General features: G+C 44.4%; 1 protein-coding gene across 1 annotated transcript in view; it reads right to left on the bottom strand.

Annotated features, from left to right (window-relative positions):
- The window catches only part of GABRA3 (gamma-aminobutyric acid type A receptor subunit alpha3), a 162421-nt gene that overhangs the window by 26383 nt on the left and 108750 nt on the right, over positions 1-27288 (bottom strand). Inside the window, exon 6 of the mRNA XM_051968235.1 lies at positions 8667-8749. Within this exon, the coding sequence (XP_051824195.1) occupies positions 8667-8749 (83 nt within the window). The remainder of the gene's footprint in view (positions 1-8666; positions 8750-27288) is intronic.

Genomic DNA, 27288 nt, shown 5'->3' with positions numbered 1-27288 from the left:
CAGTGCTTGGTGGAAGTCCTCCAGGGGGGTTGCTCAAAGAATCTCAGAGATGTCAGAGCTTGAAAGGGACTTTAGGGACCACCCAGCCCAAGCTGTACTTAAACAACACCCCTAATAGTCATCCGGTGTCCCCTTGGTGATCTCCATTGAGTGGGAAGCCACACCTCCTATCAAGACAACTCATTACACTCAAGAATAACTTTGCTTTTTAGGAAGTTTTCCTTTACATCCAGCCTAATTTTGCCTCTGTGACTTCCATCCATTTGCTGCTGGTTCTGCCCTCTGAGGCTGGACCCAACAAGCAGAATTCCTCTTTCACAGGAAAGCCCTTCAAATCACTGAAGACAGTTACCGTGTCTTCCCTGAATCTTCCCTTGTCCAAAGGGAATGTTTAGCATGGCTAAACATCCCCAGTTCCATGAATAGTTTTCCCCAAACTGTGATCTCCAGACCTTTCACCATCCTGGCCAGCCTCTTCTGACCTCCCTCCAAATTACCCAGGTCCTTTCTAAAATGTAGCACTTAGAATTGAATACAGTACCCTGTAGATGTGGTCTGACAGGGGGCAGATAGTGAATGGAAGGAATATTTCTTCTCTTATCCTAGACAATATGACTATCTTCTTGCAGACTGACTTTATAGCTTATAGGTGATGCTGATTCATCCTTAGCCTACAGTGCAACAAAAGGCCCTTATTTTTTTTTCACACAAACTTCTGTCTACTTATTCCTTTCCTATCTTGAATTTGTGCTGTTGATTTTTTAAACCAGAGTTCACATTTAATGCTATTGAATTTTATCCTGCTAAATTCACCCCCAGTGCTCTTAGACATGCTTGAGTCTTCCAGTATATTAGCTACCCCTCACAGCTTTCTGTCACCTGAAAATCGGATAAGCATCCTACTATACCTTTATCCAAGTGACTGATAAAAATCCTCAAAAAACACAGAACTAAGCACAGATACTTAGGACTCTCCAATAGTTACTTCCTTCCAAGGTGATCATTTGACCAGTTCCAAATTCACCTTATTTTCAAGTACATCTCTCTCCATATTTCCATAAACATGAGAGTGTTTTTCGAATGATTTCCCCAAATCCAGGTAAACTAATCTAGTCTTATAAGCCTGTCAAAGGAGGTAATGTCCCCTCAGTTTGAAGATGTTACGGGTTCCTCAACTAGCTTTCTTTTTGGATATTCAGAATATTTGCCCCGGCCAATAATGCTATATATACCTCAGCCGATTTCCAGTATGGCTCAAAGGTCACTTACACTGATTCGGGAATCACACCTGACAGTTCTTTCAATATCCAAAGTTGTCATTCTCTTGGGACTGGTGACCTGAACTTGTCAAGGGAAGCTGTCTTACTATCTTCCTATTTATATTAGGTATCAACTCCCCACTGGCCATTTTTGTTCAATTTTGTCCTAATTTTTGAAAATGGGAAATTAGTAAAGAATGTAGACTAGAGGCAGAAGAACTCATCTTGGATCCCTGGTGAAATCTGACACCATATTATTAAAGGCATGGTGAGTAAACATTTAGAAAAGGAAGCAGTGGCCACAAAGTGCTCTGGTAACATGACTATCAAGAACATCTGGCTTTTGAGAAGTGGACTTGGGAATGAAGCACCCTCTGGAATCCAAGGAGAGGGGCACTGAAGAAGAATGAAAGACATTGAAGTGGCTCCAGCAAAAGAGAAGAGAACCTGAAAACAATTTCTGAAACCTAATGCACGACACTTCCTTGTAGTGCTTTTCCTAAAGAATGCTATCCTGTTATTAGACTTAGAACAGCCAGTCTAAGGCCCACACAACGAAAGATGTCTCAGCTCAACTTCTTCCAACCTAAGCCCTTCAAAAGGGCCCATGTTGATGAAATCAAAATGATCGAATCTAGTCCAGGTATTTAAGTTTCCATCTCCCTGTCCTAAAAATGTGTAATTTGCTTCAACAAGTCTTCTGTATTCTCCTCTGATCCCTTTAGCCTCTTTGAAACATCATCCTACTCCTTATGACCTCAGAAGTTTTTAGTTGCTAAGCTCACAGATAGGGAATATCCTCAGTATACATTTGGGAGATTTGCGCGGTTTCTGAATAAGTAAGGTGGCTCAGTGGCTAGAGTAACCAGGCCTGCCGTCAGAAAGATCCGAATTCAAATCTAGGCTCAGATATTTATTACTTAGGTGACTCTAGGCAAGTCACTTAAACTCTATCTGCCTCAGTTTCCTTATCTATAGACTGGGGCTAACAATAATACCTAATGAGATAATAATTAGAAAAAGCACGTGGTCCACCGTAAAGTGCTATGTAAATGTTAGTTAATGTCATTATTTTAATCAGTCACAGTATTCAGAATGCTACTGCTAAGCTCCAGAGGTTTTTACAGCAACATCCTGGGACATATAGCGATGAACTATAACTAACAGGGGCTGGTAAGAAGGTATTTGGTGAGTGTTTTGTAGATCTAATCAAAAGGGCTAAAATGGATATGGGATATAGAATGCTGCCTGTGTTGATCCACCAGACAGACTCCATAGACAACAGCTATAATAATGAAAACGGAATAGAGTTTCCCAGAAATCCATAGGAGATAAAGTCCTTGAAAAGACTCAGTAGTACATCCCACAGTTCAACTCAGGCAACAGCTAAGATGAACTAGAGACCCTGACTCAAGGAGGAACTTGTTGCTGGAGTGGAAATGATGGGAATATTGGGATAAAGTGATCATTCCATTTCAGATTTGGTGATAGAGCAGATTTCAGAAGGTTTGGAGAAGAAATAGTAAGATTTTTTAAGAATGCAAGTCTATGGGGGAAGTCAACTCAAGAATGAAATTCTAGACAGAAAGCGAAACAATTTTGGTGAGGCAACAAAACAAATATCTTTTAAAAATTATTTTCAGTGCCATGTTTTTCTATCTCCCCTTCCCTAACAACTGAGAAGGCAAGAAATACAATACCTATCATAAAATAAAACAGGAGTAACCTGAAGATACTGATGTGAATTGCACAAATAATTTGTGCCAACTATGGAAGCAAGGACAGTTAATGGAAGATGAATATAAGAACACGGTACAACTCTGTAACAAGAGTCAGAAGTGTTTGAGATCAGGATGAGCTGAGGCTCAAAAAAGTAAAACCGATAAAAAACAAAAGGGAATGTTTAAAAATATATCGAGGAAAGGGGAAAATTAGAGAATGACCAAGACATCGTTTAGATAGATGGAATAATTGTTACTAACAACAGAGATAGAAGGGGTGTGCTGATAAATGTTTAACAGCTAGCTCTTTGGGGGGAAATGTATACTTGACATGCTTTTGAGCTTAATCTGTATTACTAACACTTTCTGCAGTCTAGACAATCAAGAAAACATAAATCAAGCTCTTATTTGTTGCATTTGCTTATTTGCTAGGCATAAATGCTTATGCTGAAATTTTAACAATTGCCTCTAATGACCCAGTAAGAAACTACTCCGGCACACTTCTGGATAGAAGACAGAAATGTTCAATTCATATTTTTCTTTTATTTTCCCTACCAATAATAAGCACCATCATGCTATTAACAAGAGAAATAAATAAGGAAAAAATAAGAGAGTACCTAGTTACCCCATGATGAATTCAATTCAATTGAGGCAGATAAATAAGCTACATCTTCAGCTAAAAGAATAGGCAGCTATTATAGGTGAACTACTGGCAGTGATATTAAAAGATGAAAAAAATGAAAGCGGTACCCCAGGACTGGAGCGGGGGGGGGGCGATTATACCATTTTTTAAAGGAAGATAATGAAGTCTACCAACTACAGGTCAGTGAACTTAAACTGAATTCTTGGCCAAATTGTAGTCTGTAACAGAACTTTTTAAACTTTTTTTCCACTCGTGTCCCCTTTTCCCCTGGAGAAATATTTATGCAACTTCACGTATATGTGTATATAAAATAGGGAGACAAATCATTTATTAATATAACAAATCCTAATTTCAGGACCACTGCATTCAGTTATACAACCCCATATGGGGTTATGACCCACAGTTTAAGAAATTTTGATCTCTATTATCTCCAGCTAGAAAAGGAGGCAGTGATCAGAAAGCCAGCATAGTTTCATGCAGAACAATCCATACGATAGCACTTCCAGTTTTTTCTTTGACACGATCACTAGATGAAAAATATGTTAAAGATGTGGTTAAGCTACATTTTAGCTGAGCATTTAATAAGATATCTCATACTATTCCTTGGGAAGTAGAACTTGGGCTGAATAATATGTAGAGTTTGAAGCATGGCTTTCAGCCAATTATGACCTAAGAAGCTGGTCTGCATTCAAAGAAGTAGAGCCTTCAGAAATCAGGAAATGACTGTCCCGTTGATTCGATGGAATAGAAAGAACTATGTTCATTTCTGGATCACATCTTATGACTGACATTGATAAACTGGAGCATGTCTAGAGAATGGCAATCAGGGCGGTGGAGGACTTCAAGTTTATATCATATGAATACCAGTTGAAGGACTAAGGAGTGTTTAATCTGGAAGGGAAGACTTGGTAGAGGAGGGGGAAAGGCAGAACCATGGTTAGCTCTGTTCAAGTATTTGAAAGGCTGTCATGTGGAAAGGGTTTTAGTCTTGGTCTGCTTGGACCCAGAAAGAATAAGTAGGAGCAATGGGGTGGGGTGGTGGGAGGAAGTGTAAAGGATGACTTGTTAAGAGAAATTTCCTAATCTCTGGAATTATCTCAACATCAAACAGACTACCAAGGAAGGGGTGAATTTCTACTCACTGGAGTTCTCCAAGAAAAGGCTGGATGACTACTTGCCCAGCCTGAGGTAGTCCTTAGCCTCTGAGGTCTCTTAAAAATCTTAAATTATGTGACCTAGACAAGCAGAGCTGAGGATGGACGTTGGAGCAAAGTCCAGGTCTAGTGGCCCCATTTTTATCCCAGCTTGGTTATCGCCAAGTTATGGCTCTCTCCTTCTCCCTAATTCCCACTCTCCCTTATCCCGGTAGACCTGCGGACACAGCTTACTATATTTAGTGCTTTCCAGTGCAGGCTGGTACATGGAGACAGCATGTTAATCTCTCTGGGCCTCAGTTACCCTAGATGAAAAATGGGAGCGTGAGACTGGATGACCTTGAAGGTCCCTAACTGGTTAGTTTTATGGTTCTACCTCCTGGTACATACCCTGGACAAAGTGGGGGCAAAGGGGTTGGTGGTGCTATATTGTCATTCCTATAGCGAGTCAAGACTGCAAATGGTTGAGTCTAGATTTGAAGCTCATGCTGTTAAGACTTCTCCAGAGACCTTCTAGCAATCTCAATCTTTTCCCCCTGGTCACTGAGTTGTTCAATAGCTGATCACAACTTCACATCAAGAAGTGCTCATTAATGGCTCCCATTGGGTCTAGACCCAGGAGCTGAACCAGATAGTCTAAGCAGAACTTCTCCCTGCTGGCCTATTCCAGGCCTGAACTCATCCATATCCCTTCAGAGGAATAGGACACAAAGGCCAACCGAGCCTTGACTTTTCCAACCGGAGTCAGTTGATTCCGGGCCTTTCCTTCCAGGGGAATCCAACAGCTCCAGCTCCCTGGCCAAGGGAGCCCTGGCGATGACATTTGAAAGAAGGCTGCAGAAAGTCATCTGGCAGTGGAGGCTCAGAGTGTGAGGGCTAGTGTTACTCTTATTCCCTGTTTTTACACGGTTCCCATGAGGCAGTCGACTCTGTGACTAGCCAAACCCGTTCTTTTCAATATACCTAGGAGAACATATTAAAACCCCACTATCTCTTCCAACTGGAGGCAAATTCTGCATCATAGCTAATTCCTGTTCTTAACATTAATCTCTAACCAAACTGGCCTGTTTGGTGTTCTCCATAGATGACACGCCATTTCCTGCGTCTGGGCCTTTGCACAGCCTGTCCCCTTTGTCAGGAGTGCTTTTCCTCCTCACCTCCACCTCAGAGCCTCTTGAGGTCCCTTCAAGGCTCAGCTCAAATGCCAGCCTTTCCTGCTTGCCTGCTATTAGTCTCCTCCTCCCATCAATTATTTTGTATATACTTTGGGTTGATTCATTTGTGCATGTGTTGCCCCACTATTCCCAGTAAACCGTGTGCTCCTTGAGGACGATAACTTTTTGGATTTTGTCTCTGTTTCCAGTCCCTAGCATAGTACTGGGCACATTGAAGGTTCTTGCCGTGGATAAATGTTTGTCAGATGTAATTAATGGCTCCTGATTCATAATCACATCTTATAAATCATTTAAATGACCCTGGCCCAGGAGTGTGGTGACCCTGGATAGCTCCAAGCCCCTAACTCAGTGCAACTGGGTCAAAAAAACAGAGGGCTTCGACTGGACCTAGTTTTCATCTGGTCTCCAATTTCATGACCTGGCCAAGTCCTTTCATCTTGTGGAGATTCATTCCCTTCATGTCTAAGATGGGGACAAAAATGTTACTTGCCCTGAGACGAAATCTGGTTACTGAATTGTTTATATTATGAGTGCTCTAGAGAATATCAGAGGCTGTCTGGTCCATTGAGAGAGGAGGAAACTCTGGCCCAGAGGGCTCAAATTACTTTAAAAGGAAAGTAAATAGCAGAGCTGAGATTTGAACCCAGATGTTCTAACTCCAGACCCAGGGCGCTTTCCTACCACAACACAAAGATGGGCAATCACTACCCTTCCTTTTACCTCTGGTGCTCTGAGTAGTGGGTCTCAGTGCCCTCTGCAGGAACTCTTTAGTACCGCTTAGGTAGTCAAGGGAAAACTCCTAAAGGGAACTCTAAAGCCCTCACTCTTGGTCATTCTTAAGACATGGTATTTGCAAGGAATGGAGGATACATTTTCTCCATTCACAGTTTCTCCATGCCCCTATTCCATGCCCCATGCTTCCCATGCCCTCTCCATCCCGCCTAGGTATACCTTTGGCCTTGGCTACCCTGGGGCCTTGAGAGACCGCCTCTTCAAAGTTCAGCCCAAGGGGGCACAGCCAAGATGGTGGAGACTAGATAGGTCTTGCCCGAGCTCTTCCGGGCTTCCCTCAGAATCAAAGCTCAGGCTACCTTTCGTCAGTTCTCCTACTCTTGCCATTCAATCTCCATAGCTCCGTTGGGCTTTTCATTTCTAGAGAACTTGCTTCAGTCAGCCTGACCAAATCTGGAATCTTCCAAACTACAAATAGGGACAAGTTTGGTGAAAGTTTTCATCTCACTTTATATGAAGTAATGCTGCATGGTGTCTAGGAAAGCAGAGTTGATGGTTCCGAGTCCTAACTCTACTGACTACTTGCTGTGTGATCTTATTGAAGTCATTCACCTTCACTTTTCTCTTCTGTGAAATGGGAAAATAACTTACACTGCCTACCTCTGGATCACATCATCTCCTCTCCCAATTGGTCTTCCAAGCCTAAGCTTCCCCAGATGGCTTTTCTCTGTTTGCCATCCCATAGGGCACTGCTTGCCTTACTCCCTAGGACATATATGTACACCATGTGGATGACAGGATAGAAAGTATCGACAGTCAGGAAAGCCCGGTTCAAATCCTGTTGTGGCATTAGCTCACTGTACGACCTCTGGCAAAACACCTCAATTCACCAGGTCATTTTCCCACTCATAAAATGTGGCAGTGAGCTAGATCAGAGGATCTTAACTCCAGAGGGCTCCATGGACTTGTGGATTCATAAATTTGGGGGGTGTAAACTTGAATGGGGAAAAAAAGTCCATCTTAAATTTCATTAACCTCCCACTAAAATTTATAGGGGTGGGCCCAGGACATAATGAAGGTCATCTGAAGGATCTCCGTAGTCCCTTACAGTTCAAAATTCTCTGATTCTAAATTGGCACCAGCTACTGCCTCACCCTGGCTGCCAGCGTATTGGGCTTTCAACTCACGGGTGCTAACGAGTCGGGGGAAGGGATAAGACAGAGGGGTCAGTACTCACGTGTCTGGGAGAGGAGAACACAGGACCGAGCAGGAAGGAAAAATGTGCTATGTGAGATGCCTATCTGCCAGTATTTGGATTTTCCCAAAGTATCATTGTTACTCATGAGAAAAGCATGAGGGCCTCGGGCCTGGAGAGAAATGGGGGAAGCGGCTCCCACTCTTCTATCCAATCAGGGAGTTAAGCTATACAGGCGCTTGGCTGGAAGGGACTTTAGAGGTCATGCAAGTTCATCCCTTTTATTTGATCTCCAAGGTCCATTCTAGCTCCAAAGCTCTTGCTCCTATGAGGCATCCCACTGGCTCCTTATGTGGAAATCCTACCAGAAGCCTAAGTCTTCGGAAAAGGGAAGCCCTTACTATCTACTCTGAATGGTTGAGAAAAAGTAGGGATTGACTTTGTACAGGTCCTGGTGTGTGGACCTAATCCTTTTCTATGGGCTTGTCCCCCAGCCAGCACTTGAATTCCAGTTCCCTGCCCCCTGGAATGAATGGAAATGGAGAGTTTCTGCTTTTCTGCAGATATTTTGCATATCAGGAGACCAAGGAAGGATTGAGTTTGAAACCGATTTTTGAGTTACTGATCCAGTGAGTAGCCCCCTACGCCTCTTTTCCCTGCTGTATCAGCTACCTATGTGTGCCTGTTAAATAATGAGCCAGAGTGCTTGGGATCCAGCCTGAGGCCCAGCCTTTGGGACTGTTGGCTCCCACCAAGAAGGCCCCGGGGCCAGTGTGAGGGGACTTACAGCTTCCAAACTTCAGTGGGCAGGCGTGCACGTCCATAGGGAAGTCTTCCAAGTGCATAGGACATTCAGCATGAATGGTCAATCTGGAAGACACAAAACAAGATAATAGCCTCCTTTAGGCTTCAGGACCCAGGATTTAGGTCACCTGCAAAGGAGGGTATTTGCAAGGAAGGTGGTTAGATACTCAAGCCAGCTCCTCACCTCCATCTCCAGAGGGCTCTTAAGAGGTTCTCACTGTTGACGTCATACTTTACAAAAGGGCAGTAAACTGAATGACTTCTCCAAAGGCCCTTGACGTTTTCTGCATTTATACTGCAGACTTGGCCCTCACCCTGCCATCTCAGAAAGACCAGGAGGGAAGCACGGACGAGGGCTGCAGCCATGCAAATGAAGAGGCTGAGCAATGGGAAAACATATGAGACCTTCTTCCTCTAGGCAGAGAGGTGGGAGATGTTCAAGGCAGAATATTGTATGCGTTGCCAGACACAGTCACCGGACTGGGTGTTTTTGCTTGGTTTTTTTTTTTTCTGTTAGAAGGGGGGATTCAATATCAAAGAGACAGGGGAAGTGACTGTAGTAAAAAACAATAGGTCCAACATTTATTTAAAAAATAGCAAAAAACAAAGCACTTCTTGAGCTTCCTTCCTTAGCAACTGCAGAGCAAGATGAGAGCAAACTTCCTGGATGGCCTACTGCAGCAGGCCAGTGACTCACCACCTTCCTCCTCAGTTTAATTCTTTCCGAAATGGGGCTAATAACACTGATCCTTCTCAGCAGGCTGTCTTGCGAGTTAACTAATTAATGATTGGGGTAGGGAAAAGGAGAGAGATTTGAAGGGATGAATATCTTTACTCTGATAATGAAAGATCACTTAAGATGCTTCTGATGGAGATGTGTTACTGCCCAGAGCAACTAGCTGCTCCATGGGAGGGGATGGGTAGAGAAGAAGGAAGAGAGGGGAGACTGTTCTTGGAGAATATAGATGAATTATGTCTCTGTGTGTGTGCGCGTGTGCGCGTGCGTGTACTGGAAGAAGAAAGTTGGCAAGAAAATCAGTGCTACATAGTAACTGGGAATGGAGGGGATCTTGAGCTCTAGAAACATGTGCTAGAAAGAGCCCTGAATCTGGAACCTTATGTCAGGACTTTGGCTCTGAGTTTGCTTGTTTGTTAGTTTGGGACTTTGGGCAGGTGACTTCCAGTCTCTGAGAATTAGGGTTCCTCTTCTATCAAACGGGGCCCGTGATCATGCTGCCATCGGTGGCCATACAGAGTGGGCTCCCAGATTCAGGAGATCGCACAGATCTGGAGGTCCCAGACAGAGATGCTAAGTTCCAAGAGGTCACTATGGTAGGAAGAGACACGTAGGTTCGCTGACTCCAGAGTCAGCATCCCTTCCGTCATGCCACACTGTTGACCCAAGGTTGTGACTGGGACTGTCACAGCCAGGGCTCTGCCACTTCCCATCTGTGGAACATTGCATTTACTCTCTGGGCCTCAGTTTCCTTCTCTGTAAAATGAGTGAGTTGGACTAAGTGATTTGAAAAGTCTCTCTAGATCTATGATCCTCTGACCTACAATCCATTATCACAATAGGTCAAAACTAAGCAAAGCCTCAACAAAAGATACTTACTTCTCAGGCATTGCCGTGTTATGTCCCTTTCCCCAAATGCATCTAGCCAGCTACCTGGTGCTGAATCTCTTCATACAGAACTAGCTCGGTCCTTAGATGAGAGAGACACAGTCCGTCACCAGGCTCATATTCAGAACCCTCCCAGCTCATTAGGGCCTAGCGGAATTTGTCTTCTCCCATGATAGACAGACTTTAAGAAGTCTGACTGCCCAGAACAGGACTCCTCCACAGGAAGCAATAGTGAATAATGGAAGACAATATAATGCCAAGAGCTAATTAATCTCTCATTTCATGAGAGGAAGAAACTGAAGAGAAATGACTCCCCTAAGAATGCACAGTGATGGGCTCAGGCCTTGGACCCAGGTTTTCGGAGTTCATGTCAAACTGCTTTCTTTGATACCAAAGTGTAACCCTCCAAGCTTTGTCATTCAGGAAAGGGGTTGGTAGGAAAGAAAGTGAAATGTTTGTAGGACTCGACAAAATAAATTATCATGAAAAATAAGGTTGCCTGGAGTTGGTGGGACGTCGAGGGCCAAACACAGAACTTGGAGTAGATGTGCTAAGTATAAGTGACCATCCGTGACCCATTTATCTGTACTTTTGCCCTCTCTATAAGCTCCTTCTTTATTAAAGTCCAGGACTCCTCCAAGCACAGAGAGGTAATGGAAGGAATCCTTTGAAACGGATCAGTAGAGCTTTTCCCCAGTAAAGCCCCTTGCGTAAAGAGGCAAAAAAGAACACTTGGTGCACACACACCTAGGCTGATGAGAACCAACTCCTGAAACATTTAAGTCCTTCAGGAGAAATGCCACTAGACAGCAGGGTTGAATCAGAGAAATGTAAGTTGTCCTAAAAGCCCCATGGAATTTCCCTCATAAAGGTGGCGTAGAGACTTGAAAAATTTATAATAAAAAACAGTCTTGACTAGCAATTTTTGTGCCAGAGACGAGCAGTTCCGGATACGGTGAGGCCCGGAAAGCAGTTTGGCCAAAGTGAGGCTCGGGACAGCCCTTTGGTTCACACGAACAGACCGAGGGGAGAGAACATGATCTCAATGATAAAGGTCATGCAGCAAGATGAAAGAAAATGAGGTCAGATCCCTTTCAGACTGGTGGTAGAGGTTATCAGAGAGAGAGAAACAGTGACAGAGACATAGAGACAGAAGAGGTTGTTTCCATCGTATGACATTGAAAAGCTTTTGTACTAATAAAACCAGTGCAATTACTAATGCAATGTACTAATAAAATGACCGATGCAAAATACTGATAATATCAAGATGAGGGAAGCGATCAAATGAGGGGGAGTCTTAATTAAGCTCATGTGCAAGGTACTATGCTAATGGTTGGGGATTTTGCTGTTGTTGAGTTTCAGTCACGTCCAACTCTCCGTGACCCCATTTGGGGTTTTGTCGGCAAAGATACCGATGTGGTTGGCCGTTTCCTTCTCTGGCTCGTTTTTCAGATGAGAAAACCGAGGCAAACAGGGTGAAGTGACTCACCCAGGGTCACACGGGTAGGAAGTGTCTGAGGCTGGATTTGGTCTTGGGCCTCCAGGCCTAGTCTTCCTTCTCCTGTGTCACCTCGCTACCTCTAATTGCTGAGGATATAAAGAAATATCTCTGATCAGAGTCAGATTGAAAGCTAAGGAATTAACACACAAATAGAAGACTAAGCAATTTGTCCAACAGATAATGATCAAAAGATATGAAAAAGAGCTCCGAAAAAAGGAATTGTGAATGATTACCAATCATAAAGAAGACTGTTCCAAATCTCTAATGAGAGAAATTAAAATCAAAGACGCCAAAGGTAGATAGATGAATCCTGTATACACCAAGAGATTCGTGGCAGCTCTCTTTGTGGCAGCAAAGAACTGAAAACAAAGTATATATCCATTTGATTAGATCAGGGAAGGAAGGAAATGAGTATTTTTCAAGTGCCTATTATGTGCCATTCACTGTGCTAAGCCCTTGACAAATGTTATCTCATTTGATCTTCATAGCAACCCTGGGAGGTAGATACTATTATTATTCCCATTTTTCAGGTGAGGAAACTGAAGAAAGTCAGAAGATACTTCCCCAGGGTCACACAGCTAGTAAGTGTCTGGGGTTGAATTTGAACTTGGGTGTCCCTGACTCTAGGCCTACAGTTCCGTTCAGTTTACCACAGAGCTGTCTATCATAGCTAAATAAATTATCATATGTGAATATAATGGAATATTACTGTGCTGGAAGGAATGGTGAGCATGATGAATGAAAAGAAGAAAAGTGAGCAAAAGCAGACTACAGAGTTGATCGTCACGATGTATATTCCAGTTTATATCCACAGTGACTATAGCACCATCCGTGGAATAACAAAAAAGGACAAAACTTTCCAAGCTGAATTCTGGCACCAAGCTTAGTCCTGAGGAAATAATACTCGTACCACTCGTATCGTACGTCATCCTGCAGAAGGTTAGGACCTTCAGGGGTGGGGAGCCCCGTCCGCATCAGGCTTTTTGCTTTAATTTTGCAGAATCTTTGTTTCTTCCCTTTTCATACTTCATTCAAATGAATGATGTTCTGGGAAGAGGAGGAATATGGTGGGAAATATAAGCAATTTAAAAAGAAGTGATAACAATAAAATTTATTTAAAGGAATGAATTGTAAACTGTCAACAAGCCCATGAAAGATGGCTCCAAAACACTCATAATAAGAGAAATGCAAATCAAAACAACTCCAAGGCTTCACCTCACACCTAGCAAATTGGCAAAGATGACAAGAGATGTAATTAGTCCATGTTGGAGGGGCTGAAGAATGACAAGCACGCTAATATACTATTAGTGAAGCCGGGATGTGCTCCGACCATTCTGAAAAGCAATTTGAAAATATGCTCAAAAATGTCCGCGTTCTTTGACCCAGACATCCCACTGTTAGACATCTACCCCCAGGAGGGCAAAGATGAAAAGAAAGGTCCTATTTATGCTCAAATATTCATAGCTGTGCTGATTGTGGTAGCAAAGAACTGGAAACAAGATTGGCAGTGGAGGAGAAAGCTGTCACTTGGTTGCTTCCTATTGTAATTAATTATTTTCGCTAACTAGGTGCCCAACTGGGTTGTTTCTTTGCTCTTCTAAGACCAAAGATGTTGTCAGAGCCCCTCCCCCAATAAATTTCATCCCCATGGGACCACAAATCTGATTCCAGACAAACCTGGGACCAGAATGCCACTTGGCCTACATTCCTCCTGAAAGGGACAAGGGGATTTACGCCACAAATGGACTTGGATGTAGACTTCAAGTCCACCATTTCCCACTTAATTCATAGCCAGCTATTTCCATGACTTGATTCAGTCATTTCACTGTTGATACAGAGTGGGGACCTTCTGCAAACCTCTTTGGAGAGTTTCAGCTAGTCAGGCCAGCGACAAACATTTCAGCATCTACTGTGAGTAAGGTATAAGCTCAGGTGTGCGAGGACCCCCCAAAACAGTCTATGAGGTTCCTGCCCTCAGATTTTATAGCCTAGTTGGACAGAGAAGGCTCTCATACTTGAAAAGAACAAAGTATTTTTGTTTCCAGTTGTTCTCAACTCTGTGGCCTCCATTTGGAGTTTTCTTGGCAAAGACACTGAAGTGGTTTGCCATTTCCTTCTCCAATTCATTTTACAGATGAGGAAACTGAGGCAAACAGAGGCATACAGGTAGTAAGTACATGAGACCAGACTTTAAGATGAGACTTCCCGACTCCAGGCCTGGCACTCTATCTGCCACAGCACCACCTACCTACCCCTGACTAAACATAGAAGACATCAAATGTTCCTGAAAGATAATAGGTGTTTATCATCAAAAAAAATCTGGAACAGAGGATTTTGAGCTGGAGAGGAGCTCAGGGCTCAGCTAATCTAGTTGGCTTATTTTAGAGAGATGATTCAGGAAGATTTCAGAGCAATGGTGAGATGTGGCCCATGCCTTGAAGAATGGACTGGGCTGAGAGAAGCAGAGAGGAGAAGGAATGTCATTCCAGATAGGAAGAACAGGTTGAAAAGGGGCAGAGAGTAAATAAAACATATGGCACATGCACAGGAACTGGGCTGCCTTGAGTAGAGGAGCCAGGGATAAAGGGAGAACTTGAGCCTGGAGTTAGGTTGTAGAATCCTTGAATGGGGTAAGCAGAGAAATTTGGATTTTCTTGTGTAGGCCATTGGCAGCCACTGCCGGTTCCTAAGTGAGAGATGACTATGGTAGAAATGGTTTATTTTTGTTTGGGGGATTTTTTTGATTACACACATACATTACCTTTTTTACATATTTCTTTATGGATCTGGTTGGGAGCGAAAACGCAGAACAAAAGATGGTGTTTTCCATACCAAGTTTCTGAAATTGCCTTGAATCATGAGATGAAGAAAGTCCGTCATAGTTGATCATTGCCCAAATCTTCCTATTGCCGTGTACAATATATTCCAGGTTCTGCTTGTTTCACTCAGCATCAGTGTGTGTAAATCTTTCCGGGCCTTTCAAAAATCAGCTTGTTCATCATTTTTGATAGAAGGATAATATTCCGTTACTTTCAGATATCATTAATTTATTCAGCCATTTGATGGGCATCTACTTATTTCCCAAATCTTTGCCGCCACAAAAAAGGGCTGCTACAAACATTTTTGCACACTTGGCTCCTTTTCCTTCTTATAATTTCTTTGGGATACAGACCCACTAAAGGTTCTGCCAGAGCAAAGACCATGCACACTTTCATAGCCCTTTGTGCATAGTTCCAAATTGTTCTCTGGAATAGTTGGATCGTTTCACAACTCCACCAACACTGCATTAGTGTCTGGGCTTTTTCACATTCCCTCCAGCATTTCTCATTATCTTTCCCTATCATCTTAGCTAATCTAAGAGGTATGAAGTATGGTGCCTCAGAATTGTTTTATTTTGCATTTCTCTAATCAATAGTGATGTAGAGCTCTAGTGTCTTTATCTGAAAGTGTCCGTTCATATCCTTTCACCGTTTATTAATTGGGGAATGACTTGCACTTTTAAAAATTCACCTCGGTTCTTTATACACTTTAGAAACGAGGCCTTTGTCAGAAACACTAGCTATAAATTTTTTCCCCCAGATTTCTGCTTCCCTTCTAATTTTGGCCGTGTTAGTTTTGTTTGTGCAAAGACTTTAATTTATTGTAATCAAAGTTGTCCAGTTTGCATTTCTTAATGTTCTCTAGTTCATCTTTGGTCATAAATTCCTCCCTTCTTCAAAGATCTGATAGGTAAACTATACCATGATCTCCTAATTTGCTTATAGTATCATCCTTTATACCTAAATCATGTACCCATTTTGACCTTATTTTGGTCATTTGGTATGGGGGATGAGATGCAGGTCTATACCATCTAGTTTTCCCAGCAATTTTTGTGAAATAATGAGTTCTTATCCTAGAAGCTGGAGTTTGGGGATTTATCAAACACTAGATTGCTTATAGTCATTGATTATTGTATCATGTGTATCTAACCTATTCCACTGAGCTACCATTCTATATCTTAGCTGGTACCATATGGTTTTGATGACCGCTACTTTATAATAGCGTTTTAGGTCTGCTACTGCTAAGCTCCCACCATTTGTATTTTTTAGAAGTGGTTCTTGCCTTTTTTTTGAAAGGCAATTGGGGTTCATTGACTTGCCCAGTCACATGGCTAGTAAGTATTAAGTGTCTGAGGTCAGATTTGAACTCGGGTCCTCTGGACTCCAGAGCCTGCGCTCTATCCACTAGCTGCCCCTGAAATGATTCTTTTGAAAGTGTTTGCTAGCAGATGTGGTTTGCAACAAGAAGCAGCGTCATAGGAAGTCTGGTCCCAAAGAGATGAGCTCTGAGGGCATTAGGGCTGGCGTGCTCTGGTCCTATGCCCTTTTACATGTTGTCTTGGTTTTAATGTGATTCTGTCCCTCTAGCTCCAAAAGGCAAAGCCTAGGAAGAAAGGCTCTTCCTATCCCTCCTCCCCTCCACTTGACTCCCACCAGAATCAAGCATCTGTTCAGAGCTTTCCTGGCCTCCCAGAGCTGCATGGGATATTGTAGTAGGAAGGGCAAAAGAGAAGCTCAAGGCGCTCCCACAACAGACTACTGGGCAATGGTATGCCATAGGAGAGTGAGGGGAGGGGAGTGGAAAATTACCCAGATCTTCTTCCCTCCCTCCCTGCTATACTTGCAAGGAACTTGCTTTGGAAACTGTTCTTCTCTCTGAGGTTTTACACTATCCATTTCTGGGGTTCTTCTTATGATCCCTGAACTAAAAGATCCCTTTTCATCTGAGAGCCAGACCCTCTTCTGATGCTAAAGTAAATTTCTCACTTCTTTTGGACACTGGTAGAGCTCTCACCTGGTCAGAAGTGTGACGCGCCCCTAGGGGGGTCACTGAATCAGAGTGTAAGAGAAATCAGAGTCACTTTTACGATTACCAAAAAGCACAAGATCATTTCTTTTCTGCAACTACGGCCTGATCTGTTATTCTTAAGGCATAGTGGCCCATTACTGTGGAGTATATGGTTGTGGCACATGTGAAAGAGCTGCCCCGGCATCCAGAATATATGCAAGGAGGGAGGGCAGCCTCCAGCACATTAGTTAAATCCCACTTGGGGAGGATTTGTGGGAATACATCGACAACAATTAATGAGAAGGCATTGATTTAGTGCTTCCTGAGAATCACAAAGAAGGAAGGCTTGTGATCTGCAGAGCTGGAACCAGATGAGGGCAAGGAAAGCTTTTTTCTCAGATCACTGAAATTCAGAGGGCAGGGGACAGAATTTATAAGTCCCCTTGTAGCAGAGAAACAACTGAGCTTAGTGTGTACCTAGTTACGAGAATACTAAACAGAAACCTCCCAGATGGTGGCCTGTGCCTCGCCCTGTTGTTCTACCACACACCTGCCCCAGATCGACGGGATTTATTCTGTACAAGTTGGCTCCTGGTGATGTTTTTTTAATATTTGTCCCCAGTGCAAGTAGCTAGTCATGGCTCTGGTGATGCATATTGATGGGCCTCCGGATCCGTTAGGGTACTGAAACACGGTGCACAGCTCTCCCACCAGCTTGTCATGGGCTTCACGAAAGGGGGATTGCTCGCCATGGGAACAGCCACAGTTACTTCTTTGAGTCCTAAGAGTTCCTCTCTAATTTTGCTTCCTGACCCACCTTTGCTCGGCCTAGATAGCAGGCCTCAAGCCTGAAATGGAACCAACACAGCAGAAAGAACATACAACTCTGGCTGTGCTAAGCACTTTCCAGTCAGCCCTATGGGTCCTAAGTATTTGTTCATGTCATTCTGTCTAAGCTCTAATGAGATGACAGCCACGCCATCAGTGCAGCGTTGTTTCCACCCCCTCCACTTGCCACTCTTAACCCTACGCAGCCCTCCCCTGCCTTCTTTTCCCTGCATGGCCCAAGGACTCCTTGGGACCAGGAGTCTTGCCTAATGAAACATCAAGATGTCAGGCCAAGGGGAATATGTCTCACTTCCCAAGCAATTACTGAGGCAGCTCAAGTGAAAAGTGACGTGTTGTTGTAATAAATAATCAACACGCCGTGTATGTAGTTCTCCATGCAGAGCAGGAATCAGGCTACAGGGAGCTCCACTCGGCAACCTGGGCCAAGCTTAATGCAGCCATGGTGGGTCTTACCCTTTGGGTACTTTTGGAGAAAGCTCCATGGAGATGAGCACAGACACCAAGGGCCACAAAGGCAAAGAGCAGGAGACCAGTGCCCTGGGGCCAGAGGTCCCGAGAAGCTGGCCAGAAAATATTAAAGCAGGAGAGGAGGATGCTGGGGCCAGTAACTACATTCTTGAAAATTGAGGAGTGCTAATGGAATGGGGAAAGCATCGCATGTGGAGACAGGAAACTCGTTGGAATTCTGCCTTTGCTATTTACTCATCTGTGTGACTTTGGACAAATCGCTTCAGCTCAGCCGTCCTCTGTAAAATGGAAGCGTTAGACTAAGTTGATCTGTAAAGCTGCTTCTAGTTCCAGATCCAATGATCGTGAAATACTTGGTATTACGCACCTAATACTACACGTGAAGGAAAACTCTAAAGTGAATAAAGTGTGGTTCTTACCCTCAAGGAACGTACAGTCTAGGTGGGGAGAAAATAAACACACACATACCCACTATCCCATTAGTACAAGAATACAAGACCATTTTTATGAAGTTCCAAATGTTTGACCTTTTCAAGTCTCAGTTTTCTCATCTCTATAATGGATTCAACAGTAATCACACTGCTTACTTCCTAGGGCTATCAGGAGGAAAGAACTTGGTCAATGTGACCGAATTCTAGAAATGTCAACCATTGATATTCTTACTATTGTTCTCATTTTTTAACTACTATTATAGACGCTCTCTGCTAGCTCTGAGGAGGGGAGGGATCAGTGGAATCACCAAGGAGGGATGGGATTCAGAGGTTGGGTAAGGCTTGGCTAGATCAAGAAAGGGGAAGAATAATATGAACAAAGGTAAGAAGGCCAAAGGAAAAGTTAACTGATGAGGAGGAAAGGGCAAGAACCTTCCAAAGATACCTACAAAGCCCAATGTCTGCCTAGATTTACTTAGTCTGGGTTTGGGTAAATGAGTCATCTTTTCTGGACCATCATCAATGTTAATTAACTATGGCTGTGACCTCTTGGTTCTCTTCTCCTTTCTCCTGACCTGCTCTCGCTTTTTGACCTCCCCAGCTCCCACTGATTGGACCATAATCTCCGCACAGATGATTCCCAGATTGTTATGGCTAGCTTTAGTCCACGTTACCGAAGGCCTCTATGATTTAGCCACCTGGGTAGCATCTCAAACTCAACATGAAGAAAACAGACCTCCACTGAACTTTTCTATTTCTTTTGAAGGTACCACCATTCTCCCAATCACCCAGACTCACAACATCGATGTCATCCTCAGCTTCCCCTTGTTGGTCTCCTTATGTATCCAACCAGTTGCCAAAACTTATCATTTCTACTTCTCCCCTCACATATGTGCCATAGCTGCCACTCCTAGGTTGGGTTCTTATTGTCTCTCATCTGTACCGTTGCAATTGACTCCTAATGGATCTCACTGCCTCAAGTCTCTCCTCACTCCCATCCGTCTTCCCTACAGATGCCAAAATGCTGTTTGTAAAGCAGAGTTCTGATCAAGTCACTTCTGAATTCTTAATTCTAGGATCAAATATAGACCCCTTTGTTTCACTTTAAAATGCTTTATAGCCTGGCCCCAGCCTATTTTTTTAAGCCTTGTTATACATTACTCCTCTCGGACACCTTCTAAGAGAGAGCTATACTAAACAGTCCAACTTAACGCCTCTTCTCCCATTTTCCTTGCCTTCACATCATCTGCACTGTATGCCTTAAAGGTATTCTCTCCTCACCATTGCAGGTTGGGATCTTCAGCATGAGACTTTTCTTGATCCTCTTCCCCCATTCACTAGTACTCCCCACAACCTTGCCAAGTTTATTTGTATTTGCCCTGTATATCTTATGGTTACTTCTATAAGTGCATGTTGTTTCCTCCGTTTGAATGTTCCTTGAAGAAAGCTACTGTTTTTGTGTTTGAATCCCCACTTTCTATCTGAGAAGGTTCCTGGCTTACAGTAGGTGCTTAATCGATGCCTATTAACCAGGCCGGAAGCAGATAGGCAGGGGATGGCTCACCTATAACCTAGTGCCCCCTCTGTGGCATCTTGTGCTTTGCAAAGGACTTCCCGAAGAGGGGGTAAGGCAGGATACATCTTCTATACCCCATTTTTTAGAAAGTCACACTGCTACTGAGTGGTAGGGATGGAACTCAAACCCACATCTCCTTTCTCTTATACTCCGCTGCCTCTCAGGGGAGCAATTTCAATGGGCACTGGGCAGCCCACCTAGACCATCTATCAATCCATACATTCTCCATGTCCTTAGGGCAAGTGGGCGATGTAGTTTCCCCTTCCCGTTGCTCCACAGAGGCTGAGTCTTCCAAATATTGAGGGAGGGAACACAATTTTCCTTATTAAAGCTTCCTGGGATCCTTTCCAATCAGTACTTTTTTTTTTAAAACATAAGAAGCCCATGTGTCAGCAACACTAACTTCTGAACCAACAAACCCCCGGGGCCCTATTCCTATATCTTCAAGGTGCAAAACTCATTGTGTCCTCCAAAGGATGAGGAGGAGAGGGCATGTGATCTTTTGCCATCCAATGTACCCGAGAGCATAGGGAGGGAGGCCCCGAGCACATCTAGCAGTGACTTAGACTTGAGCAGTCACCAGTAACATTACTCTAAGTGGAAACTGCTCATTTAGTTGCTTTTGGAAGGTTGTCACAAATCCATATGTTCAACTGCAATTTTTTTCCCAAAGACTATATTTCTGCCCAGATTGGAAGTGTTGGCCAATCGGGCCAGCTGGAGGGTGGCTGCTGGCAGCACAGCTAGGCTGAGAAGGAAGCACTCCATACCTACCCTTTGCCTCCAGCCCCAGTATTCAAAGACCTTGGTTTGACTCCCAATATTCCCCCGAGTAGAGGCAGGGTCACTCTACTTGCTCCTGCACCCATCAAATGAAGAAAACTGAATTATGACTTTGCATGTCAGTGGATTCACTGAGTAATGTATAAAAAGGGCTGCACAGTCAGGGTCTTGAGAGGAAGTGTGGTGCAGTGGTGAGAACCCAGGCCTGAGAATCAGAAAATCTGGTTCTTCATCTTGCCTCTACTTCAAACAAGCTGAATGATTATGAAAAATCTACTTCATCTATTTCCAAGTTTCCGTGCTCCTCAAATGTAAAATCAAAAAGTCAGACTTTCTAAGGTTCTGTAGATCTGTGTGATTTCAAACCCTACCTGAGCTTCCTGGGACTCGTCCATGTCCATAGAACGGTCGCTCCGTGGAAAATGCTAGTGACCTGGAAGTGCCAAGGCAAATCCACATCATTTCTATACCTCCCACTTTAAGGAGAAGCTTGGGAGTGTCTGTCACTGGTCTACTAAGAATCCATCATCCTCAAGGAGCATTCTTACTCTCTCGTGATTGGAAGACCAGGAAACTTCCTTTTAACGTGTTGCAACTAAGGTTTTTAGTGACTCGTAAACAGTGCGCCGACGCTTTTATACTCAGCTGATCGTTGTTTTCCATTTAGGATCATTTATCTCGGAAATAACTCAGTACCATGGACAGCCACTGGAAATTGTCATTATGCATCTATAAATGCAGATGGCTTCCCTGGAAAGAGTGCCGGCTGCTTCCCAAGAGGATGTGGAATTAAAACAAAGGTGTTAATAACGTTAGAAACCACATGGGAAACTGCACAGAATATACTAGCTCCTCTTAAAGCCCAGGCTCCTCTCCAAACTTCAATTGGTATCTTCAAATAGGTAATAAGAATGTGAAGCACGATCCATGTGTCTTGGCTTGGCAAAGCACCCCCTTGAGGGGACTAGCAGAGTAGCAAGCCCCTCCCTTCTCACAAGGCTGGCGAGTCTTCAGATAGCCTCCTCTAGGTGCTTCTCCCCCTCCACATCTCTCCTCTTCCCCCTCCTCACTTCTAGTGTCTGCAGTGCTAGAGAGTCCAACAGACACATTAAGGGGGTGTTTCAAGGCTCTGCTATGCATAGGGACCCCGATTTTTATGGGAGCGAAGTGATTAGTTTGCGGGCCCTCCTCTCCAAGACAGGGGGCTTGCTGCTTTATAGCCCTGGAGTCTTGTGAATTTGGTTTATTATTATTATTCATTCTGATAACTAATCAGACGGTTTATTTTGTAAAATATCTGTTTTTAGGAAAGGGTTTCAGGAGCATCCTAATTGGTTGTTGTAACTCATTTCTCCTCCCTATTCCAATCCATACTCCTTACCATTGGGAACCACCTGGGAGGGTGGTTCAAAATATTGTCATAGAAAGGTGCACAGGCTAATCAAAAGATTAAGCAGCAACCTGTGAGGGAAGGAGGCCACATAAAGATCAGAGGTGAAATGTAAGGGTGGCGCTATGTCTACACCAGCAACTGCACACTGGGGGGAAATAAGGTATAGTAATGATGTGGTAAAGATTCCTTTCGTTGTGATTCCCAACCCTGCCCTAGTTAATGGAGTTACCCTTTTACTCACAAATCCTGGTCCCTTTGTATTCTGATAGAAGATCTGGACCTGACCCAGCCCCACCAGATCTGAGCCACTGGGGACTACACCCAAAAGTCCCTCTAGCTAAATCTCCCATTATAAAAGGGCCCACTAGGACCCCCCTCTTTGCAGAGGTCCCAAACATGCTAGCCATGCAGGACTTTCTGTCCACTGGACCCTCTGTCCGGTGCCCTCCTTCTCTCTACCTTCACCTATTTCCATAACTATGCTTTAACCTTGCTCCCAAACCCCATAATAAACAAACCTCTTTTATCAATCTAGCCTTTTGGGCCGATAAAATGCTTTTATCGGGGAATCGCACCGCTACTAGACCTCGTTTATCGCCGTATCCTTGCGTCGAATCCAATGGGGTTGCAGGGGAGCTCCCTTTGACTCCCTGCACCCCAAACCTGCCACTAGACCTCAACTAAACCTTAATTTCATTTAGGTACCCCAAATCTAGACCTCATCAGTAATACAAGATAAGGAAGGGTGAGAATGTGTCTAGTACACATGCTCAAAGGAAAGAAAGCTCCCTTATCTGCAAGATCCTTTGGGTTGGATGAGCCTCAGTCATGCTGACAAGACATCAGTCAGTCCCAGGAACTTGGTAGCCTCCTTTTGTGTATGAGATAAAGTTGTCCATGGGAAGGAAACAAGAATTTACCTCATCCCTTCTCACATATTCTATGCCTGCAGGGGTTCTTAAGCTCAGGTCTTTTGTCACTCATATTCTGAAGAGTATCTTAATATCATTCATTTCCTTTGTAATTCTGTCTTATTGTCTTGCCTTTGTTTGCCACCATTATTAGGGGAAGGGCTCTGTAGGTTTCCCCAGATGTGTAAAGAGCTCCATGACTCAGGAACTCCTGTGGCGTGACTTCAGCTGGTCTTCTTGTTCCTCACAAGTACCATTCCGTCCTTTACCCTCAGGTCTTTGCCCAGACTATGCCCTGTGCCAGGAATGTCATTCCTTCTCATCTCTGCCTTTCAGAATCCCTGGGTTTCTTTACAGCCCTTCTACATGAGAACTTTCTTGATGTTGCCTTCCAATTAACTCATGTTTCCTTTGTATATATCTTTTTATTTCCTAGGCGTAAGTACGTAAAGGAAGGGCAGCAACACTTTGGCTGTTCCTATCAAAAGAGGCCAAGGGCCATTTCATTTCTTCTTGCCTTGTGCCCTCAGTGCCTCACATGGTGCTGGGCACATACTTTAAAATGCCTGTCAGCTCTTTGACACACACACACACAAACTCATAATCCAGTGAAAAAATTAAACAATGAACAAATGAAATCATATATCCATTATACTGTGACATAGTTAACATGTAAAGGACTGCTTGCCATCTGGGGAAGGGGGTGGAGGGAGGGAGGGAGGGGAAAAGTCAGAACAGAAGTGAGTTCAAAGGATAATGGTGTAAAAAATTACCCAGGCATGGGTTCTGTCAATAAAAAGTTATAATTATTAAAAAAAAAAAAAAGAAAGAAAGAAAGAAAGAAAGAAAAAAGAAATCATACATCCATTTTGCGTTTTCACAGTGTGTTTTCTATTAAAGATGAGTCGCACTGTGAGGGGGCAAGGGTGGGCATTGTTGCTTCATTGGAGGGAATATCCAGATCGTTAAGCTTATAAAGCCACTGGGATATTAGCATTACAGGAAGTTTTTCTTTAAAAGATCGATTATCATGCTAGAGTTCGAGGGCCTCTCTCTTTGTTCAGAATTATCATGATCAAAGTCCCAGTGCCCGAGGGTCACTCTTTCATTTCAAGGATCTGTGACGTCTTCTGCCTGGGCATTCCCTCCACCAGCTCAGATGACAGCCCCTCTTTGATACAGAAATTCACATTTAAGAAGAAGAGGGAATCTTGACACTTCCTGACCAATCTAGCGGTTTGTGTTACCTCCAGGATGAAGAAGCCGTGAGCCTGAACTCCAGAAGCAACGAGGCCAAGGAGAGAGCAAGAGGACAAATCCCACTCATCCCTGACTATAACCTGGCACCAACAACAGCTTGGTTTGATGGGAAAGCACTAGATTTGAAGTCAACACCCAGCTCTGTTGCTGCACATCTTTAGGTAAGCAGCTTCCTCTTTCTGAGCCTCAGTTTCTCCTACAAAAATGAGGGGTAGGGGTTCTTCACTTGGAGTCTGTGAACTTTTCCTTTCTCACATTAGGGCCAAGTCAGCAGGTTCCCTGAATTCCCTATGATGTCAAAGATTATCAGAACCCATTCAGATGGTACAATTCGGGGAGACTCTTTGCGCCTGGCCAGGGGCGAATGTCCAGACTTGATTCCAGAGAGATCTCTGGGCTTTTCTTGCTCTTCCCTTCTGGAACGCTTTCCTCTAGAAAGAACCCTTCTTTGCAGGCCCAACTGAAGTCCCCCCCTGGCTCTCTGAAGCCCCATATATCCCTGCAGTCATCCCATTCGATTCCTCCAGTGTCTACTATAGGCTGGGTCTCAAAGAAAAACAACATACCACCTCTGTCTTCAAGAAGTTTATATTCCACCAGTTACACACTCTGGGCCAGCAGATTAGAAAGTGCAAAGCAGGGGCCCAGGTATTTGAAGACCGTGATATCGAAACTGTATTTTAAAGGAATCCAGAAAATCTAAGAAGCAAAGGGAAGAAGCCCGGGGCATTCTGGGGAATTACAATTTATTAATCCCCTTCCCCCCACACACACACACACACTCCTTGTCTCAACCACAAAAGTTCATGTTGAATTTTGTGAAGTTTTCTGTTTTCAATGGTTTGGGATTCTTTTTGCAGCCAGATCAAAAGCTCCCAGAGGTAAAAGCCACAACCAACCAGGTCATCTTTATATGTCCAACATTACTAAGTGTGAAGTCTCAGATGGACAGATTCAATCCTCATTGGATGATTTGAGAGCTGAGAGTCTTGGTTGTTTTTTTTTATGGGGGGTGGGGGAGGTGGGGGTGGGACACTCAGTGTTTCTGCTAGTAGAGTATCAAGGAACAGTGAAAAAACCAGTTAAGAGCTGTTGGCCCAGAAACGGCTCCCACTGCCAGCTCTTCCATGAGACCTTTGCTGATTTCTATTCTCTCCCTCTTGAAATGAATTGGCACTCCTTCATATTTATTGTATTAATGTCAAATGAAAACTACCCCCCTCTTCCCCAGCCAATATAACTGGGAGCAGGGCCTGCTTCCATTGGATCTTGGCATTCCCACTGCCTAGCAGAGCTCAGTAGAGAGTCCATGAGGGTTGAGTGGGTTGGGCTGAATCACAAAGCCTTGCCATCCCTGGCCACAGCCCCTGTCCCTTGGCCAGCCAAACAGTTTTGGTAAATGATGTGGCAGGGTGTAGAATCACCGTAGTCACTGTGTGAAGGGCAGTTCGTCCCATTAGCTGTCTTTGTGCTTTATTGGGAATAAAGAACAGTAAATCACTAGCTAGCTCTCATCAGCAGAGGGGAAGTCACTTGAAATAGGAGCCCATACACCAAGGCGAGTGACACATTCATCCAGAGACCCCTTTCTCTCCTGGCCTGATGGCCGAGACGGTGCCTCGGATAAGGATGAGCCAGAACCGGCCTTCCTTCCCTGGCTGGAGGGGCCAGAACCTCGAAAAGAAGGAGGTGCTCCTGGTGGTCACCTGATCCACCTGCACAAGGAGAGGATCGTTCACTTGTGGGCCAGAGGAGGGAAGGGGTCTTGCCTACAGAGGCCGAGGCAGGTTTTGAATCCTGTTCTTCTGCTTCCTCTGCTAGATTTATTTTCTGCTACCTCTTTAGCATCAGCCCATCCTAAAAGAAGCTGTCCTGGCTGCCTGGCAAAAGTACCAGAGGAAGACTGCCCACTCTGGCAGGAAGCACCAAGGGCAGCCCCATCCGTCCGTCCAACATCCCCTCTCCCCCCACAGAATCTCGGCTCCTTCGAGGCAGGCATGTTTGCTTTTTTGTCTTTGTGCCTTAAACCTAGTAGGCGCCTAATAAGTGTCTGTCAGATTGTCTCCCCATCCTACTTACTTGGCATCTTAGAAACAGAACAGTATTGGGAGGAGTTTTACCCCCCTTCCTTTCCAGAGAGGGGAACTTTCATGCCCAGAGATGGGGCGGCAGTGCCAGATTTGAGCTCCCTCAGCTCAAGATCCAGTGGTCTTTTTTGCTGGAGCATACTGACTTTCAGGGTCAAACCTGTCCTATTCCTGGCTCTCTCCCTGGGCCGGGGGCATCGGGTTGGAGTCAGGAAGACCCTCGTTCAAATTTTGTCTCAGACTCTTCTAGCTGTGTGCCCTTGAACTTAACTCCTCTCTGTCAGTTTTGTGTAAAATGGGAACGAGAAGGGCTCCACTTGCAGAGTTGTTGTGATGCCCAAAGGCACTAGCCTCTTCCCATCTTGGCCTCCAGGCCTGCTGACTGTGGCCACCAGAGTGACCTTTCTCACCCAGGCTGGGAGTGTTTCTTAAAAGGGGCAGCTGGAGCCAGTCAAGTGCTGTGCAGGAGTCTGGGCCTAATCTGCAAAACTGTCAAGAGTGGGGTTGCCGCTGGGAAGCGGGGGACCAGCAGGAGCGGAGGACCCCGTCCCAACGGCCCAAAGGGACCTCCCCCTTCCAAAACAATGAGCAGCATATTTTCTCCTCAAAGGGAGACAGCAGCTCAGTTTGGATTGGGGGGCGGAGGGAGTGGATAAAGGTAACGAATGAGAAACTCTGGTAAAAGCCCATTGTGGCAAATAGAATCATAAGGAGAGGTCTATAACAAGGCAGCCATCGGGGCTTTGATGAGCTGATTACAAGCCATCTCCTCAAAGTGATTTCTCCGGTCCCCCTCTAGTTAATGGTCCTCCTCTATAATGAAAGAGCTCGGCCGGATGCCATTCGCAGGAGGAGCCCCTCGCGGGACCCCTCCCCGGTACCGGGCCCAGCTGAC

The sequence above is a fragment of the Antechinus flavipes genome, chromosome X (genome assembly GCF_016432865.1).
Source record: "Antechinus flavipes isolate AdamAnt ecotype Samford, QLD, Australia chromosome X, AdamAnt_v2, whole genome shotgun sequence".
NCBI classification, from domain to species: Eukaryota; Metazoa; Chordata; class Mammalia; order Dasyuromorphia; family Dasyuridae; genus Antechinus; species Antechinus flavipes.
This window is presented reverse-complemented; position numbering and strand designations above follow the sequence as displayed.